The sequence below is a fragment of the Oncorhynchus mykiss genome, chromosome 6 (assembly GCF_057628025.1).
Source record: "Oncorhynchus mykiss isolate SJ-2025 chromosome 6, ASM5762802v1, whole genome shotgun sequence".
NCBI lineage: Eukaryota > Metazoa > Chordata > Actinopteri > Salmoniformes > Salmonidae > Oncorhynchus > Oncorhynchus mykiss.
In genome coordinates this window covers 28554126-28575995 of record NC_143027.1, presented here as the reverse complement: position 1 = coordinate 28575995, position 21870 = coordinate 28554126, and the positions used below count along the sequence as shown (strand labels likewise).

Below are 21870 nucleotides of genomic sequence, written 5' to 3'. Positions count from 1 at the left end.
ATCCGAGCGTTCTGACCTAACAGCAACAGTCAAGCATTCAAGCTAACGTTGGCTAGCTTGCTAGATACTTCTAGACACAAATAAGAGAACAGCTCACTCTGACCATTTTATTTGCCCTAGCAGAGCTGTTTAGGCTGTTTTTATGTTATCTGTTATCCGTTGGTGACTGCAACTGTGCTGCTGGCAACAATTTAATTACGCTTGTTTAAAAAAAAAAAAAAGTACCCCTTTTTCTCCACAATTTCGTGGTATCGAGTTGGTAGTTAAAGTCTTGTCTCATCGACAATCGTACAGACTCGGGAGAGGCGAAGGTTGAGAGTCGTGCTTTCCCTGAAACGCAACCCAACCAAGCTACACTGCTTCTTGACACAATGCCCACTTAACCCGGAAGCCAGCCGCACCAATGTGTCGGATGAAACAGCGTACACATGGCGACCGTGTCAGAGTGCACTGCACCCGGCCCGCCACAGAAGTTGCTCGTGCGCGATGGGACAAGGAAATCCATGCTGGCCAAACCCTCCCCCAACTCGGATGACACTGGGCCAAATTCGCAACGCCTCATGGGTCTCCCGGTCACGACACAGCCCGGGATTGAACCCGTAGACCGCTGCGCCACTCGGGAGGCTTGCCTGGTTGTTTTAATTAAAGTCATTGATTGGGGAGAGTCCTACCTGCCGCCCCATGGGTCTCCCGGTCGTGACAGAGCATGGACTCGAACACAGAATCTCTAGTGGCACAGCCTTAGGCTACTGCGCCACTCGGGAGGCCCCCTAATTACGCTTTTTTTTGCCAAGGTTTACTGACACAGGCCATATTCAACCGGTATTGAGCGTTTGTAAATGTGTCAGATATTCTGCGCTCTGGCACACTCAGACTAGAGTGCTCTGAAATCTGAGTAGATAGCTAGAATGAATTTACCAGCTACGTCTATCGACAGTTGTCGCAGTGACATCATAAACATTCTATTGAAATAGTTACTTGCATAGTGGAGTCTTTTTAGCTGACTAGCTAAACAATGAACCATAATTCCAACTCATAACGTTACTACCCTGCATGAATATGCAGGTAGCTAACCAATCAGGTTCAATGTTAGCTAGCTAACATTAGACTATAAGTAGCAATGCAAATGGCTTTGCGATAAGAATAATATTACTAAACAGATCATACAAGTAACGTTAGCTAGCTAAACAGCCAGCTAACATTAGCTAGCTAGCTAACAGTACATTTTAACTTGAAATGAAAATGACTTTCTGACAAAATTAGAAACGTGTAATATCAGAAAATGGAGCTAGCTAGACTCTCTTACCCGTATACATGGATGGACGCTTCTCCCTCTGTCACGGATGCCATGGTTGCCCTTAGTTTGAAGATGTAATCCGGAGACAGGTGTTTTATACAACAGCCTTCTGGGTGTTCTCTTTTAGACTCTGTCTGCATATTTGCAATCAAACGCCAGAATTTTCTCAATTTCCTTAGCTATCATACTCATACATAATTACATTGATTTCCAAACTAGGTCTTCCAGAAAGTGGAGAGCAAAACGTATGCAGTTCTACTATCTTTCAAAAAAGCAGTGTAAAAAAGGATTATCTACACATACTGACCAGCTCATATTATAAACAGAAGCGTGCTACATGGGAGACCAATCCAAACTAATCTCTCGGCATGACCAGACCACTCATTATCTCAGCCAATCATGGCTAGAGGTAATGTTGCTGTCTTTTTCCATGGCTAAACAAGCTAGGCTCGTAATTTAACCATTTTATTATTATTTACAGATGGCATACAAGTTTGTTATTAAGGCACATGAAGGTTCACATGTTCCAGAAGGCATTTCTGCCATTCCGTTCAAATTGTGCTCCTGTGATGTAGTGATGTGTGACATGCCTAGTTTCCTGAAACTAGTCACATTTACCTACATTTTCAGACCCTTTGCTATGAGATTCGAAATTGAGCTCACGTGCATCCTGTTGCCATTTATCATCCTTGAGATGTTTCTTCAACTTGATTAGGGCCCACCTGTGGTACATTCAATTGATTGGACATGATTTGGAAAGGCTGACACCTATCTATGTCAGGTCCCACAGTTGGCAGTGCATGTCAGAACAAAAACAAAGCCATGAGGTTGAAGGAATTGTATGTAGAGCTCCGAGACAGGATTGTGTCGAGACACAAATCTGAGGAAGGGTACCAAAACATTTCTGCAGCATTGAAGCTCCCCAAAAACACAGTGGCCTCCATCATTCTTAAATTGAAAAAGTTTGGAACCACCAAAACTCTTCCTAGAGCTGTCCGCTCGGCCAAACTGCGCAATCGGGGGAGAAGGGCCTTGGTCAGGGATTTGACCAAGAACCCGATGGTCACTCTGACAGAGCTCCAGAGTTTTTCTGCGGAGATGGGAGAGCCTTCCAGAAGAACAACCATCTCTGCAGCACTCCACAAATCAGGTGAGGGAAAGATGAATGGCGCAAAGTACAGAGAGATCCTTTATGAAAAGCGTCTCCAGAGGACTCAGGACCTCAGACTGGGGGTGACGGTTCACCTTCCAACAGGACAACGACCCTAAGCACACAGCCAAAACAATGCAGGAATGGCTTTGGGACAAGTCTCTGAATGTCCATGAGTGGCCCAGCCAGAGCCCGGACTTGAACCCGATCAAACATCTCTGGAGAGACCTGAAAATAGCTGTCCCATGCTTGCAGTTGCAAGAAGTGAACATAGAGAGAAAAATCACTTTCCCATAAACAGCTGTTTTATATGAAAAACAATAAGCAATTGCCAAAGGTGCTTCAACAAAGTACTGAGTAAAATGTCTGAATACTTATGTAAATGTGATCGTTCAGTTTTTTTTATGTGTTAAATTGTCTAAACCAGTTTTTGCTTTGTCATCATGGGATGTGTAGATTGATGAGGGGGAAATTAAAAAAAACATCTATTTCAGAATAAGGCTGTAACGTAACAAAATGTGCAAGAAGTCAAGGGGAATGAATACTTTCTGAATGCACTTTATGTACGTTTTCACTGCGTTCAGCTGAGAGGAAGCCATCACTTTCCATTAAGTATGGAGATATCCCCCCCAGGGCCAGGAGTGAGAGAGTTCGCTAGGCAGACAAAAGGGCAGTGACCCAGGACTAAACCAGTCTGGCCTGAGTCCAATCACCCATGAGCCAGCCAGGCCACCATTGTAGACCCAGACACACAGTCTCCCTCTCTATAGGCTACTAATAAGCCCCTGCTGCACACAGAGACTGAGCTGATGCACTTGGCCTCGCTGTCCCATGCTTGCAGTTGCAAGAAGTGAACATAGAGAGAAAAATCACTTTCCCATAAACAGCTGTTTTATATGAAAAACAATAAGCAACTTTCATTCTGATTGTATTTGTTTCAGATACAGCCACTTAGGGTTTGTTCTCATTGATGAGAATTAAGAAGAATTTTGATAGGTAGCGATTCTCAAGAGACATGTAAACTTCGGTATTTCTCACATCTCTAACACTACTTCTAGAGGTCTCATCCAACAGTTGACCCGCTGTAAGCAGGGAAGTGTTAACAGAATTGTCTCGTTAAGACCATTTATACAGCACAAATACTAATAGCAGAGCAATGTTTTTGAAACAGCAGAAATGTATAGACATTTTCATTATATTTGAGACTTGTTTTTATTGAGTTTTCACCTGAATCTGCACTAACAGCCTCTTACATTCTAAAAATGTTGCTGTATCTGTAAGAAATGGGAAGCACAACTGTGTTTTTCCCCACTTGGCTGCTCCAGGAAAGAAGTATGCAGCAAGACGCTGATCACCAGGGGAATTATCACCGTTTTCAAATCAAAATCAACGTTTATTTGTCGCGTACACAGATTTGTGGATTTTATCACAGGTGCAGCGAAATGCTTATGTTTCTAGCTCCAACAGTGCAGTAATATCTAGCAATACACACATTCTCCAAAAAGTAAAAAAACATAATAATAATGATTATGAAATATCAGAACAAGCAATGTCAGAGTCCGGAATATAAATGTGTATATATAAATGGTGTGTATAGACAGTATATGAATAGAAAAGGTGTGTACATCAATAGTTATATAAGATGAGACATGAGACTAGAATAAAGTATATACATATAAAGTGGGCAAAACAGTAGGTAAACATTGCCAAAGTGATCCGTGTTCAATGTCTCTATATACGTACAGGGGGCAGCAGTGTCTTAAGGTGCAGGGCAGAGTACCGGGTGGTATCTGGCGAGTGATGGCTTTTCAACAGTCTGATTGCCTGGATATAGAAGCTGTTTTTCAGTCTCTCTGGCCCTTTGTTGTACCTGCCCTGTCTCCATCTGCTAGATAGTAGCATGGTGAACAGGCCATTGCTCGGGTGGCTGAGGTCCTTGATGATCTTCTTGGACGTCCTATGACACTGGGTGCTGTAGATGTCCTGGAGGCAGCGTGCCCCCGATGATGTGTTGGGAGAGCCATGCGGTTGCGGGTGGTAGAGTTGCCCTGCAAGGCAGTGATGTAGCCCCTGGCACCACTCTGCCAAGGCACCAACCTCCTCCCTGTAGGCTGTCTCGTCATTGTTGGCTATTAGACCTACCACTGTTGTGTCGTCAGCAAACTTGATGATGGAGTTGGAGTCGTGCGTTGTCAACCAGTCATCAGTGAACAGGGAGTACAGGAGGGAGCTGAGCACACACTCCTGGGGGCACCCGTGTTGGTATTCCTCTTGTCAAAGGTGGGATAGGGCAATTTTGCATTTACCTTATGGAATTACTTCCATATTGATAGCATTAAGCCTGGTTTGTTCGTATGTAACTTTAATACACTGAAACTGTACTTTTATATTCATATGAGAGGGGTAGATGTTCAATATGCTAACGTTACTTGCTAGCATAGCTAGCTAGCAGTGTTATTGTCTTGCAAGCTACATTTAGCTAATGCGTGTATAAACAAGAAAATAAACCCTTTAATTGTCTGCATATGCTTGTGAATTGTTGCATTATTCAAGAGCGTAATATGGTTTGGTTGCATTATTCAAGAGTGTAGCTAATATGTTTTAGAGCAGTTGCTCACGTAGTTTAATAATTTGCAAGCTTAGTGGCTACTGTAATGCTGATAATTACAGTACATTTGGAGCTGCAGAGCAAGAATGTCACATTGCCAGACACAATGAAAGGTAAGGCAAAGATGTAATGTAAGATATATAAGATATGTAATGTAAAAGATGTAAATGTACGTCAATGAGAATAGCCTAGTAGGCTACAGTTTGTCCCATATAAAAAGTGTTGAGATTGCATTGCAAAGTATCTGGTCATAGTATCAAGTATTTTATGGCTTGACCATTGCCATGGAATTCCTGGTGATATCTCATAGGTGCCTCTTGTTGTTCCCACGGTAGTTTGTAAGTTTAGTCACTTTCATCTCACTGTCGTCATTTTGTGGTGAATCTCTAGAAAAATTTAGCTTTAGGCTAAGTAGCTCTGTCTAATGACTATTACATGGCAATAGCTTTTCATTTAAGCCCCCTAAAAGCATGCCCAACAGCTGTCATCAGGCTGTGGAGTGGGAAGAGGTAAAGGTGTCCTTTTACTTCTTTAGGACATCAGGGGTGAGTTCAGATTGTAATCTGGTTTATGCGTGGGGGGCAGGTAGGACTCTCCCCAATCAGTGACTTTAATTAAAACCACCAGGCAATCCTCCAGAGTGGCGCAACGGTCTGAGGCGTCAATACAGACCCGGGTTCGATCCTGGGCTGTGTCACAGCTGGCCGCGACCAGGAGACCCATGAGGCGGTGCACATTTGTCCCAGTGTTGTCCGGGTTAGGGGAGGATTTGGCCGGCCGGGATGTCCTTGTCCCATCACGCTCTAGCGACTCCTGTGACGGGCTGGGCGCATGCATGCTGACACAATGGCCAGTTGTACGGTGTTTCCTCCGACACATTGGTGGGTTAAGCGAGCTGTGTGTCAAGAAGCAGTGCGGCTTGGCAGGGTCGTGTTTCAGAGAACGCATGGCTCTCGACCATCTCCTCTCCCAAGTCTGTACAGGAGTTGCAGCGATGGGACAAGACTGTAGCTACCAATTGGGGAGAAAAAGTGGTAAAGAAAATAAATAAACACCAGGCAGTGAGCCCCTACAACCACTGTGTTCTGAGTCTGTTAGCCTCGATCACCTCCTGCTTACACACTCACCTTTCCTCACATGCGATATGGAGCTAATGAGCTCTGCTAAATCCATATCTGCACCTTCTCCTCCAGCCCAGCCGTGTGTAGTTGGGATTCACCTGGATTAGACTTGCTGCCTGCCTGCCAGCTTTACCACACATGGCCACATGGTTCTTATTAATGAGAGTAGGCTTCACTTGGGTAATCAATACATTTATGTGTATCCAGAGAGAAAATCTGTGTCCAATTGACACCTACCGTTAGTAAGAGGGTAAATCCATTTTAATTCAATCACTTTTTGACAGCACCCTTTTTGATATGAACGAACCCTTCAATACATATTTTTACATTGTATAAGTGCTCAGAATGTGACCTTTTGGACCTGAATGTCAGACTATTCAATAAATAAAGATATATTATTTTGCATTCCCCAAATAATATGCATATCTTATATTCTTGGCATGAGTAGCAGGGAGTTGAAATTGGGCACGCTATTTATCCAAAAGTGAAAATGCTGCCCCCTATACCTTAGGAAGTTAAACAACATGGTCATTACTAGGGATGCACGATATATCGGTGAACATATCGGAATCGGCCGATATTAGCTAAAAATGCCAACATCGGTATCGGCCCGATATCTGGTTTAACGGCGATGTTAAAAACCGATGTCAAAGCTACTGTGCATACCTATATAACGTAGGTATGTGACGTAATGACGCCATGTAAAGTTTTGCGCTGCACGTACAACACAGCATTCCTAACCTAGCCCACACAATGTCTGCTATGTGGATCGAGCAGTCAACAAGTCGAGCAGTCATTTGAAAGAGTAAGAACATTTCAGCGAGACAACTCAAAGGAGAAATCCATTAAAGCCAAGATAATGGAATTCATTGCCCTTGATAATCAACCATCCTCTGTCGTGGGTGATGTTGGCTTTCGCCGACTGGTCGAACACCGGTACACACTACCAAGTGCGCTATTTTTCAGATGTTTCCCTACCCGAGTTGCACAGTAATAGCGTCACTGCTATTAGCTTCACGACATACATACTATGGAACGCTGTTTGGGTCTTTGGGTGTCAAAAAAGATACAGTAGCACTGTCAAAGCTGTTCAAAAAAGTCTGCAAACACTGGCCACGAACGATGTGTTTACAATACAGCGTTGGTAATAAAGCATAATTTGTTTGACCGCAACTACTGGGGTAGCTAGATTTAGCTCGGTACCTAGCTAGCACCATTACAACCAGCCTGAAAACAGTGACCAGTAGAAACTGCAGTCATTTTCATTATTCTTAGCAATGATTTAGGAATCCTTGTAAGTATTAGCTAGGTAGCCACTTGTTCGCCTATTGAAATTGAACTTCAGTTCATGAAAGTAAATAGCTAGCCAGCTACTTAACCCTGTTGCCCAGAGCTAACATTATAAGCAGCCAGCTAGCTTCATCTGGCTAGTGAGGCTCGACCGGACCGGGTTATGTGTTGTGAAGCTAGCCACAATAAGCATTAGGCACAATAGTTGACTTTGCAGTTAGCCTTCAAAATTAAAGTATGTCATTGACAGTGATGCAAATGAATACAAAAAGTTGAATTATGCCATACTTTTATTTTGAAGGCTAACCGCAAAGTCAACTATTGTGGGTAATCCTTTTTGTGGCTAGCTTCACATAGATGGGTCCGACCACCATTAACCAAATAAGTGCTGTCTTATAAATGAGGGTTATTTTAGATGACACCTAGCTATATAGCTAGCTAGCTAACTATAGCTACTGAAACAAATTGTCGTTTTGCTATGTTTTTGCTGAAGAACATTGTTTGCATCCATGAGCCAGCTAGCTTTTTTTTGTGACCAGCACTGTAGGTGCACGAGACAACTTTACCAGCATCATAGCATATGTATCGATGAATCATTGTGACATATGAAATACGAGTGATAGTGTAATCAATGTGTAATAACTACGTAAAAAATTAATAAACGTGTTAAATTATTATGTGACGTGCAGTCATATTCAGGTCCTGATTGGTCAACAAGCTTATCTGACACGTCAAATAGTGTTATTTGACTTGTATCTTTTTTGACACGCAAAGACCCAAACGGCATTCCATAGAAATCCTGGTTGAGAATGAAACGACTGAACAAATGAACAACGACACAGCACAGCACAGCAAGTAAGTGAAAGAAATAGGTTTTGATTATGTTTTACTGGTAATGGGGACATATGTAAATGCCAACAAAATAACCTTTCGGTTATTGTGGTGTGTGTGTGTCTGTGTAACCTTTATTTAACTAGGCAAGTCAGTTAAGAACAAATTCTTATTTACAATGACGGCCCGGACGACCCTGGGCCAATTGTGTGCTGCCCTATGGGACTCCCAATCATTACCGGTTGTGATACAGCCTGAATTTGAACCAGGGACTGTTGTTACGCCTCTTGCACTGAGATTCAGTGCCTTAGATATAATCAGAGGTTTTTCTGTTGTGCCCACAATCGGTTGAGACACAACATGCTCTTGAATACAGATCGGGTGTCCTGTTTTGGCTCATAAATGTACTAAAATGGGAATAAAATAGACATTTCTACTTTCAAATGGTACTACAATGATGGTTGGAGGTCCACATATCAAATAATGTGTGGACTGTTTTAAATGATACTGTCAAATCTCCATAGGAAACCCATTAAAATAATATAAAGGTAGATAATAGAATAAACATGACCATTTTAAGTTGGCATTTGACATTGGGGTGACCAGCGGCCATCTTTGTGGTAGTATTTAGAAGTTTCAATTTCAATTCAATTTACATTTCAATGGTATACCAGCCAAATTGCAGTGGTCTGAAGGGATAGGTCCATTCTATGAATTATATTTCTATGATTTGAAATGACATCCACTGTATTCAAGAGCATGAACAAAAAACAACGATGATGTAAAGTAGGGTTTAAGCTACAACACATGGAATTTACGCGTTTTAGATAACTGACGTTGATGGTTAAAACGTTTCAGAGTTTGTATTTAAAAAAACGGTATTAAATTATAAGATAGTTTGACAACCCTGTTGTAAGCTTTTAAGTTCTATAAAACTCAACCGTTTATATTTTCCAGTGATGAAGACATGGTATGGTCTCATGGTATGGTGGGGTATTCAAAATGGACCAACTTTGAGCATCTTTATCTCCTGAATGTTTTGGCATTGTGGTCCAAAAAGTAACTTTCTGAACACTTCTTCCATGGGCAAACTTGTATGGAAAGTTTTGTTTAAATCAAAAGGGAGGCAATCAAAAAGTGATTGCATTCAAGAGTGAAAGCACTGCCAGCTGTCGGTTTAGAAACCTTGAATAGGCCTATACTCTGTATGTTCTCTGATATGCACAGACGTCTATGATTAGACTGGGTTGTAATGGGCTGTGTTTGACTGGAGCTCTGTGTGTGTTCTCTGACAGGGTAACTCTTGCCTTCACCGGGGTGGGTCTTCTGGTCGTACTCACCTCCATCATCGGGTTTCTTCCAAATGGGAGGTAAGACAGGATTTCTCATAATTGTAACACTTTCCTTATTACCTGAGTAGTAACATTGTAATTAGGGTAGGAACAACATAGTAAGTGTTGAGACTCAGGCCCTGTTTTCTGTGTTTTTCCTGAAGGATGAAGAACTTCCTCAGTGAGCAGGTGCATCTGATGTGTTACCGGATCTGTGTAAGAGCTCTCACTGCCATCATCACCTACCACGACAGGTAAGCAGCAGAAACGACACTCAACACACAGAATATTCATGCAAAACACGTAGAAAGCATTATTAGGAACGACATGCACTATATACCTTGGTTGAAAGATGAACACTACTGGTCTGTGTACTAGAGCCCACATCAATAAATAAATCAGTTTGAATTCTTGAGCAATGAGTGGAGTAGTCGCTGAGAGCCAGTAGCAATCTACATTCATGTCCACTGTGCTGAGCAGAGTCCGCTTAGGTGAAGTTCAAACGCCTGTAGCCACGACCGCCCGGCGCCCACACACACAAAGCAAGGGCTGCTCCAACAAGGCCATCTCATTCCATTTAGGTCTGGGGTAGAGTACCCTTAGAGGCATCCAGCACAAACTGCTGCCCTGGACATTACCAGGCTAGGTGTCACCAAAGGGACAGGGCCAGAGAAACATGCAAATCTATCATTCTTCAGGCATTAACATCCACAGTGTGATAGTCTGTGCTGTGGGAGAACAGTCCAGACACAGCTAAGCAGGAAGTAGTAACGGAAGTTATTTGGACTAATTATATTTACCCAGACTACACTACACCACTCTACCCTAGACAGTTTATGCTACAGTGGACATTTCCTTTGACATGATGCAGGCAGTTTTCTGTCAGGTTCAAATGTCATCTGATGATGAATTTGTATTGATCCTCAGTTGTTGTGGTGCGAGACAATGCCATACACTGCCCCCTGACCTGTCTCGATGTGTTGATTTGAATAAGTGCCGTAGAGCACCGCCTTTACAAAACCACTAGTCACATGTTTGTTTGACAAGGCCCTTACTAGCCAATGCTGATTCAAATGAGATAAGGTAAAGAAGAATATTTGAGGAAATGTTGCAGAAAGGGAAACGTCTCTATCGAATTGAAAAAATACAGTCCTTCTCATCCCCAACTCTAGGTCAGAGAGGGAACTTGTCATATGAACTTGTCAAGATACCCTTTGTTTTGCAGTTAAAGAAAATAAAAAAAAGAATATGAGCCGTCATAGTCGGGGAGTGTAATTAAACAATAGGCCTAGTCATTCAAATAAACCGTTAAGTCCAAGAACAGAAGGGTTAAGATAATCTCTGTCTGTGAAATTGTCCTTCAGAGCAAATGTTTTGAAAGACTTATCCATTAGGATGAAAATAATTGATCATAAACTAAAGGCGTTTACTACTAATAATAATAGACGTTTCTTTATAGGAATGTGGTGTATTCAGTATGCATTATGTCCCGTCTTGCTCTGCCTGTTTGCCCTGAAGAAATCTACATGTAGTGCTGGGCCTGTTACACCATGTGCCTCTCTAGTCTGGGTGGGGCTAAAAATACAGAAGTGGTGTAAGATGGGCTCTCTCTTTTGGTAACACGATCAGCAACGTTATCTCTTCGGAATTTGGGCTCCTACCAGAGTCCAGCATGCTCAGGGGGTCTGGCTTTGAACTCCAACATCATTAGCCTCCTCCCACTTTCATGTTAATTAGGGAGAGGTGAAGGAGAGGGCGCTGAGTTTCTCCCTCAAACCCATTAGGACTATATTTTCCATCATCTACTGAGTTGCTAGGCTCTAGCTTACACTGGAATAGTAATGTCCTGATACTCACTTGTCCCCTGACACTCATCCTGTCCCTCTCTGTCTCTCTCTCGATCCTCCCAGTGAAAACAAGCCCAAGAATGGAGGGATCTGTGTGGCCAACCACACCTCACCCATTGATGTCATCATCCTGGCAAGCGATGGCTGCTATGCAATGGTAAGGCCCAACACCCATGATAAATGGCACAACAGTCAAACACAAGGCTACCTACTACAGCACTGAATTACAGAATGATATGTGTCGTATTTAGAAAGTTTTTGGTGTGCTACTACCATAAAACAAACATTTAGACAGCTGAAGCAAGCACTCCAATTCTGTGAGATCTGAGACCTGTCTCATCAGATGTTTGTTAAACCACACCTGTATGTGTGTCTGTTTGTGTTCCAGGTTGGGCAAATCCATGGTGGTTTGATGGGCGTGATCCAGAAGTCTATGGTGAAAGCCTGCCCACATATTTGGTTTGAACGCTCTGAAGTCAAAGACCGACATCTAGTGGCCAAAAGGTAGTAATGCATATGTGCACTATGTTTAATGCTTTTTAGCTGGAAGTCTCTCAGCTGTAGTCTGGCTGATACTAAACTCAAAGTCCTGGGGAGGCTGTTTAAAGTTGACGGCACGATGCGTTGATAATGAAGCTGTGCTTTTACTGGTTGGTTCTCCTTTGTGTCTTTCTCACTTAAACACAAACATGTACAACCACACACAACTGTTGGATTTTCAAATCCAAATAACCCCCCAGGAAATAATTGTTTTGTTGAAAGAACCAATCAAAGCTTGCTTTATTTCTAAGTGAATATTGCACCAACAAACCAATCTCCTGACCAGACGAGTGGGGCACAACACTCCCACTCCACATGGGTCGCGTCAGCCAGACTAACTCAGCTATACCTTAGCAGAGACATTTAAAGAACTTAAATGGATAATTGACAACTTTCAATTAAAGGTTACTGTGACCAAGATGTTTTGATTAGACTTCATATGGGGATTAGTGTTTGTGTATTGATAAAGCTAGTCAAACTGGATTGAATCAATGTACTGTAAACGTACAAAAATATATTGTTGCAGATTGAGTGATCATGTAGAAGACAAAACTAAACTGCCTATTCTCATTTTCCCTGAAGGTGAGTAGTTTTAGTTTTTTTCCTTAGTTACTGCTTTGAACATTACTACAGTAGTTTCTATTACTTGGTTTTTACTGTTACGCTTCCTTAATAGAATTTCCTATCCCCATTTGTAAACACTAACCTTTTCCCCATAGGCACCTGCATCAACAACACTTCAGTAATGATGTTCAAAAAGGGCAGCTTTGAGATTGGCTCCACAGTCTACCCTGTGGCCATCAAGGTGAGAGAGTGTGTGTGTGTGTGTCAGTAGGACTGTGAACAGAACAGAATAGCATACCATGAGTTGTCCTTCTGTTAGGTCCTGATCTGGCTATGTCAAATGGCTGTGGGCTACATTAGTTAATTTAGCAGACAAGATTTGTTTAGAATTCCGTGGCATTATTTTATAGTATGAAGAATACAATTGAACAAAGCTGAATAAAATAGAAAGGATATTTTCTACAAACAATTTGAGTGATTGCGCACGTGTTAAGCGGTTAACAAAGAAATACATACTCCTATCTGCTTAATTTAGAGTTATAAATGTAACGTTAGTTGTTCTACAAACGTTGGCCTATATGTTTAGATTTTTAATACATTTTAAGGCTGCATGATGGATGACTCTAATGATGATTTGAAAAAAATAGCTTGAAAAGAATGAGCTCTGCTTTGTTTTTTGCGCCAGCTGTACACACTACATAAATCACTCATTCTCAATTTGACAAGCACTTGATAATGCCCAGAATTTTAGGGTGGCATCCCCTTTGTGTGGCCGTAATGCATCCTAAAAACATCCATGCCTTTTGCGGCCAACGGCCGTTGTGCGCTTTTCCCTGACTGCTGAGCTCTCTGAATCACCTCTAACTCACATGGCTCACCATCACATGATCGGGTCTTTCTCACAGGCTACAAGTGAAGACAGACACATCGGGGACGCAACTGCGCACGTCTTTATCCAATTCCAAGGTGCATATTGAAGATATTGGAAGAACTATCCACATTTACTTTTCGTCAGCCAACAAGATGAGGAGGCCTAACGAACAGCAAAAGCACTAGCCTATGTCAATATACTATCCCCCATAGTACAAAAATCGATGCAACAGATCAGAATATTTAGCTTAAAATGTTGATAAACTATTAGGCTATTTCTTCACATTATAAGCAGAGCAATACGCACACAGCAGTAGGCTAAAAACGCAAATGTCCCATTAGCGGAAAACATTATCAAAGTGACCGCAAATGCAATTATTCATGTAATGCTTTTATTATAAAGGTGAATTTTTATGGTGAAAATTATCTTTCCCAAACTTGAAACTCACATGCTGCTTATGTATGCCAGTTAGACTCTATGCCCGTTGTAAAGCAGATTAATGTGCTCAATTTTAAGAAGTTATTTGGCCACTTTATTTGTGATACAAACCTTATCAAAACATATAGGCCTATGGGCTAGGCTACATGAGGTGTGTGACTATGATTCAAAAAAAGTCACACAAAAAAAAGGCATTATTTCTTATGCTGTGAATAATTCACGAGTGAGAATATATCATTCACAAGTGATAGGCTAATATTGTCACTCATCAGACTATTCTTGATTTAGTCTTGTCTTTACATATACTAAATAATATACAGTGGGGCAAAAACGTATTTAGTCAGTATTTAGTCAGCCACCAATTGTGCAAGTTCTCCCACTTAAAAAGATGAGGCCTGTAATTTCCATCATAGGTACACTTCAACTATGACAGACAACGAGAGAAAAAAGTCCAGAAAATCACATTGTAGGATTTTTAATTAATTTATTTGCAAATTATGGTGGAAAATAAGTATTTGGTCAATAACAAAAGTTTCTCAATACTTTGTTATATACCCTTTGTTGGCAATGACAGAGGTCAAACGTTTTCTGTATGTCTTCACAAGGTTTTCACACACTGTTGCTGGTATTACAGGCCTCTCTCATCTTTTTAAGTGGGAGAACTTGCACAATTGGTGGCTGACTAAATACTTTTTTGCCCCATTGTATGTGTGAAATTTGTTGTGATTTAGAATAGACCATTATCATATATCGAAACAGGGGCGGCGGGAAAAACTACATGTCATCTATGCACTCAAATAGCGAATGGAGGACGCTTTTCACTTGGTTAATTTTCATGCCAGCCAGGTAGGCTATACTCCTGTTGTAAATATAAGCAATATGCTTAATATTAGGAAAGTTGAGAAATAGATATAGTAGGCCTAGCCTATAGAAAGCTAATGAGTGCTGAGTACCAGGCAGTTAGCACGTTTGGTAGGCTACTAATGACCAGCAGCAGCATCAGAGCTTGGAGAAGCCTAATTACCTTGGCTAAACGGTCACATGGAATTTGACTGCCTTCATGAGTCGTGACCGCCGGTGTGGCGGTAATACGGTCACCGCAACAGCCTTTTGTATGTGTGTGCGCATGTGTGCATGTACGTGTGCGGTGTGTTTTCCCCTCTGTCTTCCAGTATTAATCAGTATTACGTTCCTGTCCCCAACAGTACGACCCCCGCTTTGGAGATGCCTTCTGGAACAGCAGCCAGTTTGGGATGGTCAACTACCTGCTGAGGATGATGAGCAGCTGGGCCATTGTGTGCAGCGTGTGGTACCTGCCACCCATGACCAGAGAGGTTAGTTTGGGAAAAAACTCACCTTTTTATTTTAAATTCTATTTTTCTCAGAAATATCACTGACAGGTTGGAGGATAGCTGTGACATTGATTAAACACCCTAACAGGCTGACCACACCACTCGCGTCGTAAATTTAGGAATCAATGTTTTTCAATTATTGCACCCACAATGCTCGCGCGCATCAACGAGCATCTGCGTTGCCAAGTCCTGCCTCTCCCATCTCCTCATTGGTTTATAGAAGCAGGTACCCACGTGCCATCTCCTCATTGGTTATACCCACGTGGGTGATTGAATGACGAACTGTGTTGCCAGTCAGTGTAGTAATACTATGAAAGTTTAGATGCCAATCACCAGATAAGTGAAACGATGAAAAGGCCTGGAAGGAGGAGAGATGACTAGAAACGAGTCAGTTGACAGTTTTATGTGTGGATTAACTGTCGGAGTAGAGGACCTTGTTATTTTACCTGAAATGCACAACTCAATGTTTATATCCCGGAACAAATTAGCTAGCAACAGCAAGCTAGCTAAATAGGACAAATTAGCTAGCAAGTGCAAGTTAACTAGCTAAATTGCCATAAATGTTTAATGCTTTTCAACCTGTCCCCAAATTAATGTAATTGGTTCAGAGTTCGTTTTGATATTTTAACCTGCGTGTCGTGATCGCGTTTGGCGTAGGGGGACAAAATAAATTGATGCAAGGTGGCGCAACGCGCAGCCGGTTTGGGTTCCGTGTAAGAGCTTATGTTTTTTCCTGGCCATTGTGCATTGTTTGATGGCAGTTAAATGACATTTTATTAGCACGCTCTAGCCCCAGTGAAGTTAATACCGTAGTCAAGCTAACCTCCCTGAAGTTAGCTGTTTCGTGTGGTTAATATTAGTACCATTGCACAGCCTCTCATTTCAATCCACCAGTGTTACTAATATTGAATGGATGCATATGATGCACTCCTTTCTTTGACCTCATCTTGGCATGTTTTACCTAGGACATGCTCAAGTCACCCAGAGTTTGCATTTCTGATGCAAATAAATCCTGGTTTGAGTCGGTTTTCAAATCAGCATTCACCTCCTTTAATATTTAAGGTTGAGATGGCCTCTCCCAGCTCCCACCCCTGATTTAAGGAAATGTGATTCAAAGCAGTATTTTGAGAGGCTAGTATGGCTGCCTCCTTTAGACATGCAGGCTTATACACTTGCTGGTTTGTCTCATGTTGGGTTGTCTTTCAATGTTATTTGTCACATGCACCTAATACAACAGGTTTAGACCTTACCTTGAAATGCTAACTTACAAGCCCTTAACCAATAATGCAGTTCAGGAAATAGAGTTAAGATAATAATAATAATAATAATAATAATAATAATGATGTAAATATTACAGGTGGCCATTTGATTAATTGTTCAGCAGTCTTATGGTTTGGGGGTAGAAGCTAATAAGGAGCCTTTTGGACCTAGACTTGGCGCTCCGGTACCACTTGCTGTGCGGTAGTAGAGAGAGCACTCTGACTTAGGTGACTGTCTTTTTGGGCCTTCCTCTGACACCGCCTAGTATATAGGTCCTGGGTGGCAGGAAGCTTGGCCCCAGTGATGTACTGGGCCGTACGCACTATCCTCTGCAGTACCTTACGGTCAGATGCCGAGCAGTTGCCATACCAGGAAGTGATGCAAACAGTCAGGATGCTCTTGATGGTGCAGCTGTAGAACATTTTGAGGATCTGGGGACCCATCTTTTCAGTCTCCTGAGGGGGAAAAAGTGTTGTTGTGCCCTCATCAGGACTGTCTTGGTGTGTTTGGACCATGATAATTTGTTGGTGGACACCAAAGAACTTAAAACTCTCGACCCGCTCCACTACAGCCCTGTCAATGTGAATGGGTGCGTGTTCGGTCCTCCTTTTCCTGTAGTCCACAATCAGCTCCTTTGTCTTGTTCACTTTGAGGGAAAGGTTGTACATTAAGGCTGATTGCACAACCAGAGCTTGACAAAGCCATCTGTGCCAGGATTGTGGATGTGCACTTAATGTATGTGACTTGGTGCAAGGAATTTAGATAATGATTTTAGAGTCTTTTGAGCCGGGTGTGGATGTGAACTTGGTCAGGCCTCGCTCATGAAAAACAGGAAAGGGTTGTGTACAACCACCCACTTCTAAAACATGGTGTTCAGAGGCAGGGGTTGGCCAGCTTTGGGGCTCTGGCCATTGACTGATCGACCATCCCATCTTGATGTAGAAAGCAGGAGGGAAGTTTGGGAAGTTTTCCTTTCTCTAAATGTCAGAGTGGAAGGAACTCAGTGGGCTAGGATCCAACTGGTCCTCAGAGGTGTCCTGCCCTTTGATCAAATGTTCCACCTGCTGTTTGAACTAGTACTTAGAGCAGGCTTTTGGAGCAGCCTCCAGTCTCTCTGTCACCAGGGGATCCTAGTTACACAGCATCACACAGAATCAGATCCATCCATATTTAAAGATTATTCTCTTTCCTCTGATGCATGGCCCATGAAATGCATTGTGCTTTATTCAATATCCCAGTTTATCAAACTGTACTTGAAACTGCACTACATGCCAATTTAGCCCATTAGTGGCTGTAGCCAATAGAAAGGATTTATACAATATGTGCAATAAGACCCTTTCCAGGACATGTCTGATGCTCAGATGGGCAAGCCCCCTTTGTGTGTCGAACTGGTCATTCATCTATGATCTTTGTTTTCCTTTCTGAACAGGAAGGAGAGGATGCAGTCCAGTTTGCCAATCGGGTTAAAGCAGCTATCGCCAGGCAAGGAGGGCTGGTGGACTTGCTATGGTGAGTAACCCATAGCAAACATCTGAGAACATATGTTCACATGGGTTATACAGTGCCTTTGCGAAGGTATTCACCCCCTTGGCATTTTTCCTATTTTGTTGCCTTACAACCTGGAATTAAAATAGATTTTTGGGGGGGGTTTGTATCATTTGATTTACAAAACATGCCTACCACTTTGAAAATGCAAAATATGTTTTTTTGTGAAACAAAAAAACTGAAAACTTGACCTCGCTTAACTATTCACCCCCCCAAAGTCAATACTTTGTAGAGCCACCTTTTGCAGCAATTACAGCTGCAAGTCTCTTGGGATATGTCTCTATAAGCTTGGCACATCTAGCCACTGGGATTTTTGCCCATTCTTCAAGGCAAAACTGCTCCAGCTCCTTCAAGTTGGATGGGTTCCTACTGGTGTACAGCAATCTTTAAGTCATACCACAGCTTCTCAATTGGATTGAGGTCTGGGCTTTGACTAGGCCATTCGAAGACATTTAAATGCTTAAACCACTCAAGTGTTTCGTTAGCAGTATGCTTAGGGTCATTGTCCTGCTGGAAGGTGAACTTCCATCCCAGTCTCAAATCTCTGGAAGACTGAGACAGGTTTCCCTCAAGAATTTTCCTCTATTTAGTGCCATCCATCATTCTGACCAGTTTTCCAGTCCCTGGAATGATGCTGCCACCACCATGCATCACTGTGGGGATGGTGTTCTCGGGGTATTGAGAGGTGTTGGGGTTTGTGCCAGACATAGCATTTCCTTGAAGGCCAAAAAGCTTAATTTTAGTCTCATCTGACCAGAGTACTTTCTTCCATATGTTTGGGGAGTCTCCCATATGCATTTTGATGAACACAAAACATGTTTGCTTATTTTCTTCTTTAAGCAATGGCTTTTTTTCTGACCACTCTTCTGTAAAGCCCAGCTCTGTGGAGTGTACGGCTTAAATTGGTCCTATGGACAGATACTCCAATCTCCGCTGTGGAGCTTTGTAGCTCCTTCAGGGTTATCTTTGGTCTCTTTGTTGCCTCGCTGATTAATGCCCTCCTTGCCTGGTCCGTGAGTTTTGGTGGGCAGCCCTGTATTGGCAGGTTTGTTGTTCTTTCAATTTTTTAATAATGGATTTAATGGTGATCCGTGGGATGTTCAAAGTTTCGGATATTGTTTTATAACCCAACCCTGATCTGTACTTCTCCACAACTTTGTCCCTGACCTGTTTGGAGAGCTCCTTGATCTTCATGGTGCTGCTTGCTTGGTGGTGCCCCTTGCTTAGTGGTGTTGCAGACTCTGGGGCCTTTCAGAACAGGTGTATATATACTGAGATCATGTGACAGATCATGTGACACTTAGATTGCACACAGGTGGACTTTATTTAATTAATTATATGACTTCTGAAGGTAATTGGTTGCACCAGATCTTATTTAGGGGCTTCATAGCAAAGGGGGTGAATACATATGCTCACACCACTTTTCCATTTAAAAAATATATATTTTTAAACAAGTTCTTTTTTTCATTTCACTTCACCAATTTGGACTATTTTGTGTATGTCCATTACATGAAATCCAAATAAAAATTAATTTAAATTACAGGCTGTAATGCAACAAAATAGGAAAAACGCCAAGGGCGGTGAATACTTTTGCAAGGCACTGTACATATCAGGTCTGTATCATTGTTAAACCCAGCTCAGTTTTGCTCTAATGTATCACCTTGTGGGCATCACAGAATACTGTGTAATGCAGGGTTCCCCAAAATAAGACTGTAAAAACACCAGCGATTGGAATTTTGGAAATCTTTTCCAAATTATTCCCACATATAATGGAGAGATTTGAAATGAAATTATTATGTTTTTGTCAAATATTATATCTGTTTTGGCTTCTTGTGGTCAATTTGCAGTCTACAAATGATTTGTAATTATGTTCCGGATCGCTTTACCCCTTACTCAAGAAACAATCGTCCCTTGGCTAAATCTAGTGGATGATCCCTGGTGTAATGGATTTGTGAATTATGTTGTTGTTTCTTTGTAGGGATGGAGGTTTAAAGCGAGGGAAGGTAAAAGACACCTTCAAAGAGGAGCAACAAAAGTTATACAGCAAAATGCTAGTGGGAACCCAAGAGGACCGCAGTCGTTCTTGAAGACAAATGCAAGGAGTTTAAGATGATCAAGACCCACTTGGGGACCACCGAATGGACAGTAAAGGAGTTTTTGACTTGGAATACTCCCACCCTCATGTCAGGAATATTTCACTTGGCTTTCTCGGTCACTGCCTCAGCTTGGCATTTCAAGTTCTCATCGCTGTTACAGCCCATTCTGGGCCTTGTCTCTGTTTCTAATGAACTGGCCTCTACTGTACCAGTGTGTCATGAAACTGCTCACTAAGATGGTTTGTTGTCTTCCCTGATGGTGACAAAACTGTCTTTTGAGTGACTAATGTATGTATGTCCTTCATTGAGTTAATGTATATGTCTTGTTCTTAACATTTCTCTTTTTTTTGTGTTTTTTAATTTTTTTAATTAATAATGACAGTTATTATCATAATTGTTCTTTAAGTTACAAGAGATATGTGTGGAGATGTACTGTAGCAATGCAACATAGAGAAGTACTGTCAAGTTTGTACTGAAGGGGAAAACTGTGACCATGTTGGGAAATGCATGAATGGCTTGTTCCCAACACGACCAAGATGGTGAGGTGCCACGTAAACATGTTTCTAATACTTTTTTATTGTTTGTTTTTTTAGATGAAAAAAGCCTTTTGTTTTAAAGGTCCAATGCAGCTGTTTTAATCTCAATATCAAATCATTTCTGGGTAGCAATTAAGTACCTTACTGTGATTGTTTTCAATTAAAATGGTCAAAAAGAAACCAGGAAAGCTTCTTAGCAAAAAGCAATTTCTCAAGCAAGAATTTTGCTAGGACTGCCTGGGAGTGGTGAGTGAAAAATCGAAAACTGCCTGTTATTGGCAGAGAGGGCTAGAACTCTTATTTATTGGTCTATTAACTGATTTACCTCCTAGTGATGTCACCAGGCAGGCCAAGACTCCATCCTACCAAAACTTCAGGCGGTCTTTTGAAACAGCTTACACTAAAAGGGCATTATTATCATTGTCACAATTTCACAGTATTATTCCCACCTCATAATGTGGAAATATATATAGAACACAGGGAAATCACATTTGACTGCACTGGGCCTTTAAGCATTGTATTCATGTGTAAAATATAGGAGTTGTGTTAAAGTGGAGCTTGTTTTGTTTTTCTTTGTTTCTGTTGTGAAGAATATACATTCTCAGTGACTGGTGGGGGTTGTTGAAATGTAGTAGATACTCAACTTTTGTCACATCTAAACTAGCCTACCTTATCTCAATTAACACTTACTTCTGCCTCCCACCCTTATCTACCGTGAAGCTACTTTCTGAGCTGTGTAAAGACTGAGGCCCCTGCCATCGACACCTCACGATAGCTGTGGTTTAAGCAGCATTGTGTGCTTTTAATTTGTTTACTTACTAATTATTTGTTATAACATGGTTAAAACGTGATATCATACCAGGCCATGGATGTGAAAAGTATGCCTTGTTCCCTAGCTGCTCTATTAATACTTCCATGAAGGCTTCTCATCATCTACTGTGGGAATTCTCATGCCAAATGCACTCCAGAAAGTGAGGGGGCCTGAAGGAGAAAATGAAAGTACAGCTGCAGAGTTAGACTGATTCCCTGCGCAGCTGCAGTGCAAGCCTAGTGGAAATCCCTGGCCATCGCCTTCCTCAAACTCCTGTTTGGTTCTCTCATCCCTTTATACATTGCTGTACCAAGGGTATAGACGTTTAGATCAAAATCTGTCCAATGTTGACCAATAAAAACCCAAGGATGAAGATATCAAA

At 41.8% G+C, this 21870-nt stretch overlaps 1 protein-coding gene across 3 annotated transcripts in view; it reads left to right on the top strand.

Moving 5' to 3' along the window:
* The window catches only part of LOC110525666 (glycerol-3-phosphate acyltransferase 4), a 38635-nt gene extending 16765 nt beyond the window's left edge, over positions 1-21870 (top strand). For 2 of the 3 annotated variants that reach the window (XM_021606002.3, XM_036979776.2), the window contains 9 exons: positions 9593-9667; positions 9793-9882; positions 11539-11632; positions 11864-11979; positions 12542-12597; positions 12735-12820; positions 15094-15222; positions 17930-18009; positions 20024-21870. In XM_021606002.3, coding sequence (XP_021461677.1) covers positions 9593-9667; positions 9793-9882; positions 11539-11632; positions 11864-11979; positions 12542-12597; positions 12735-12820; positions 15094-15222; positions 17930-18009; positions 20024-20132 — 835 coding nt within the window. In that variant the 3' untranslated portion in view covers positions 20133-21870. Of the gene's footprint in view, positions 1-7188; positions 8322-9592; positions 9668-9792; positions 9883-11538; positions 11633-11863; positions 11980-12541; positions 12598-12734; positions 12821-15093; positions 15223-17929; positions 18010-20023 lie in introns of those variants that run through there. The other variant, XM_090237488.1, reaches the window with a different exon arrangement.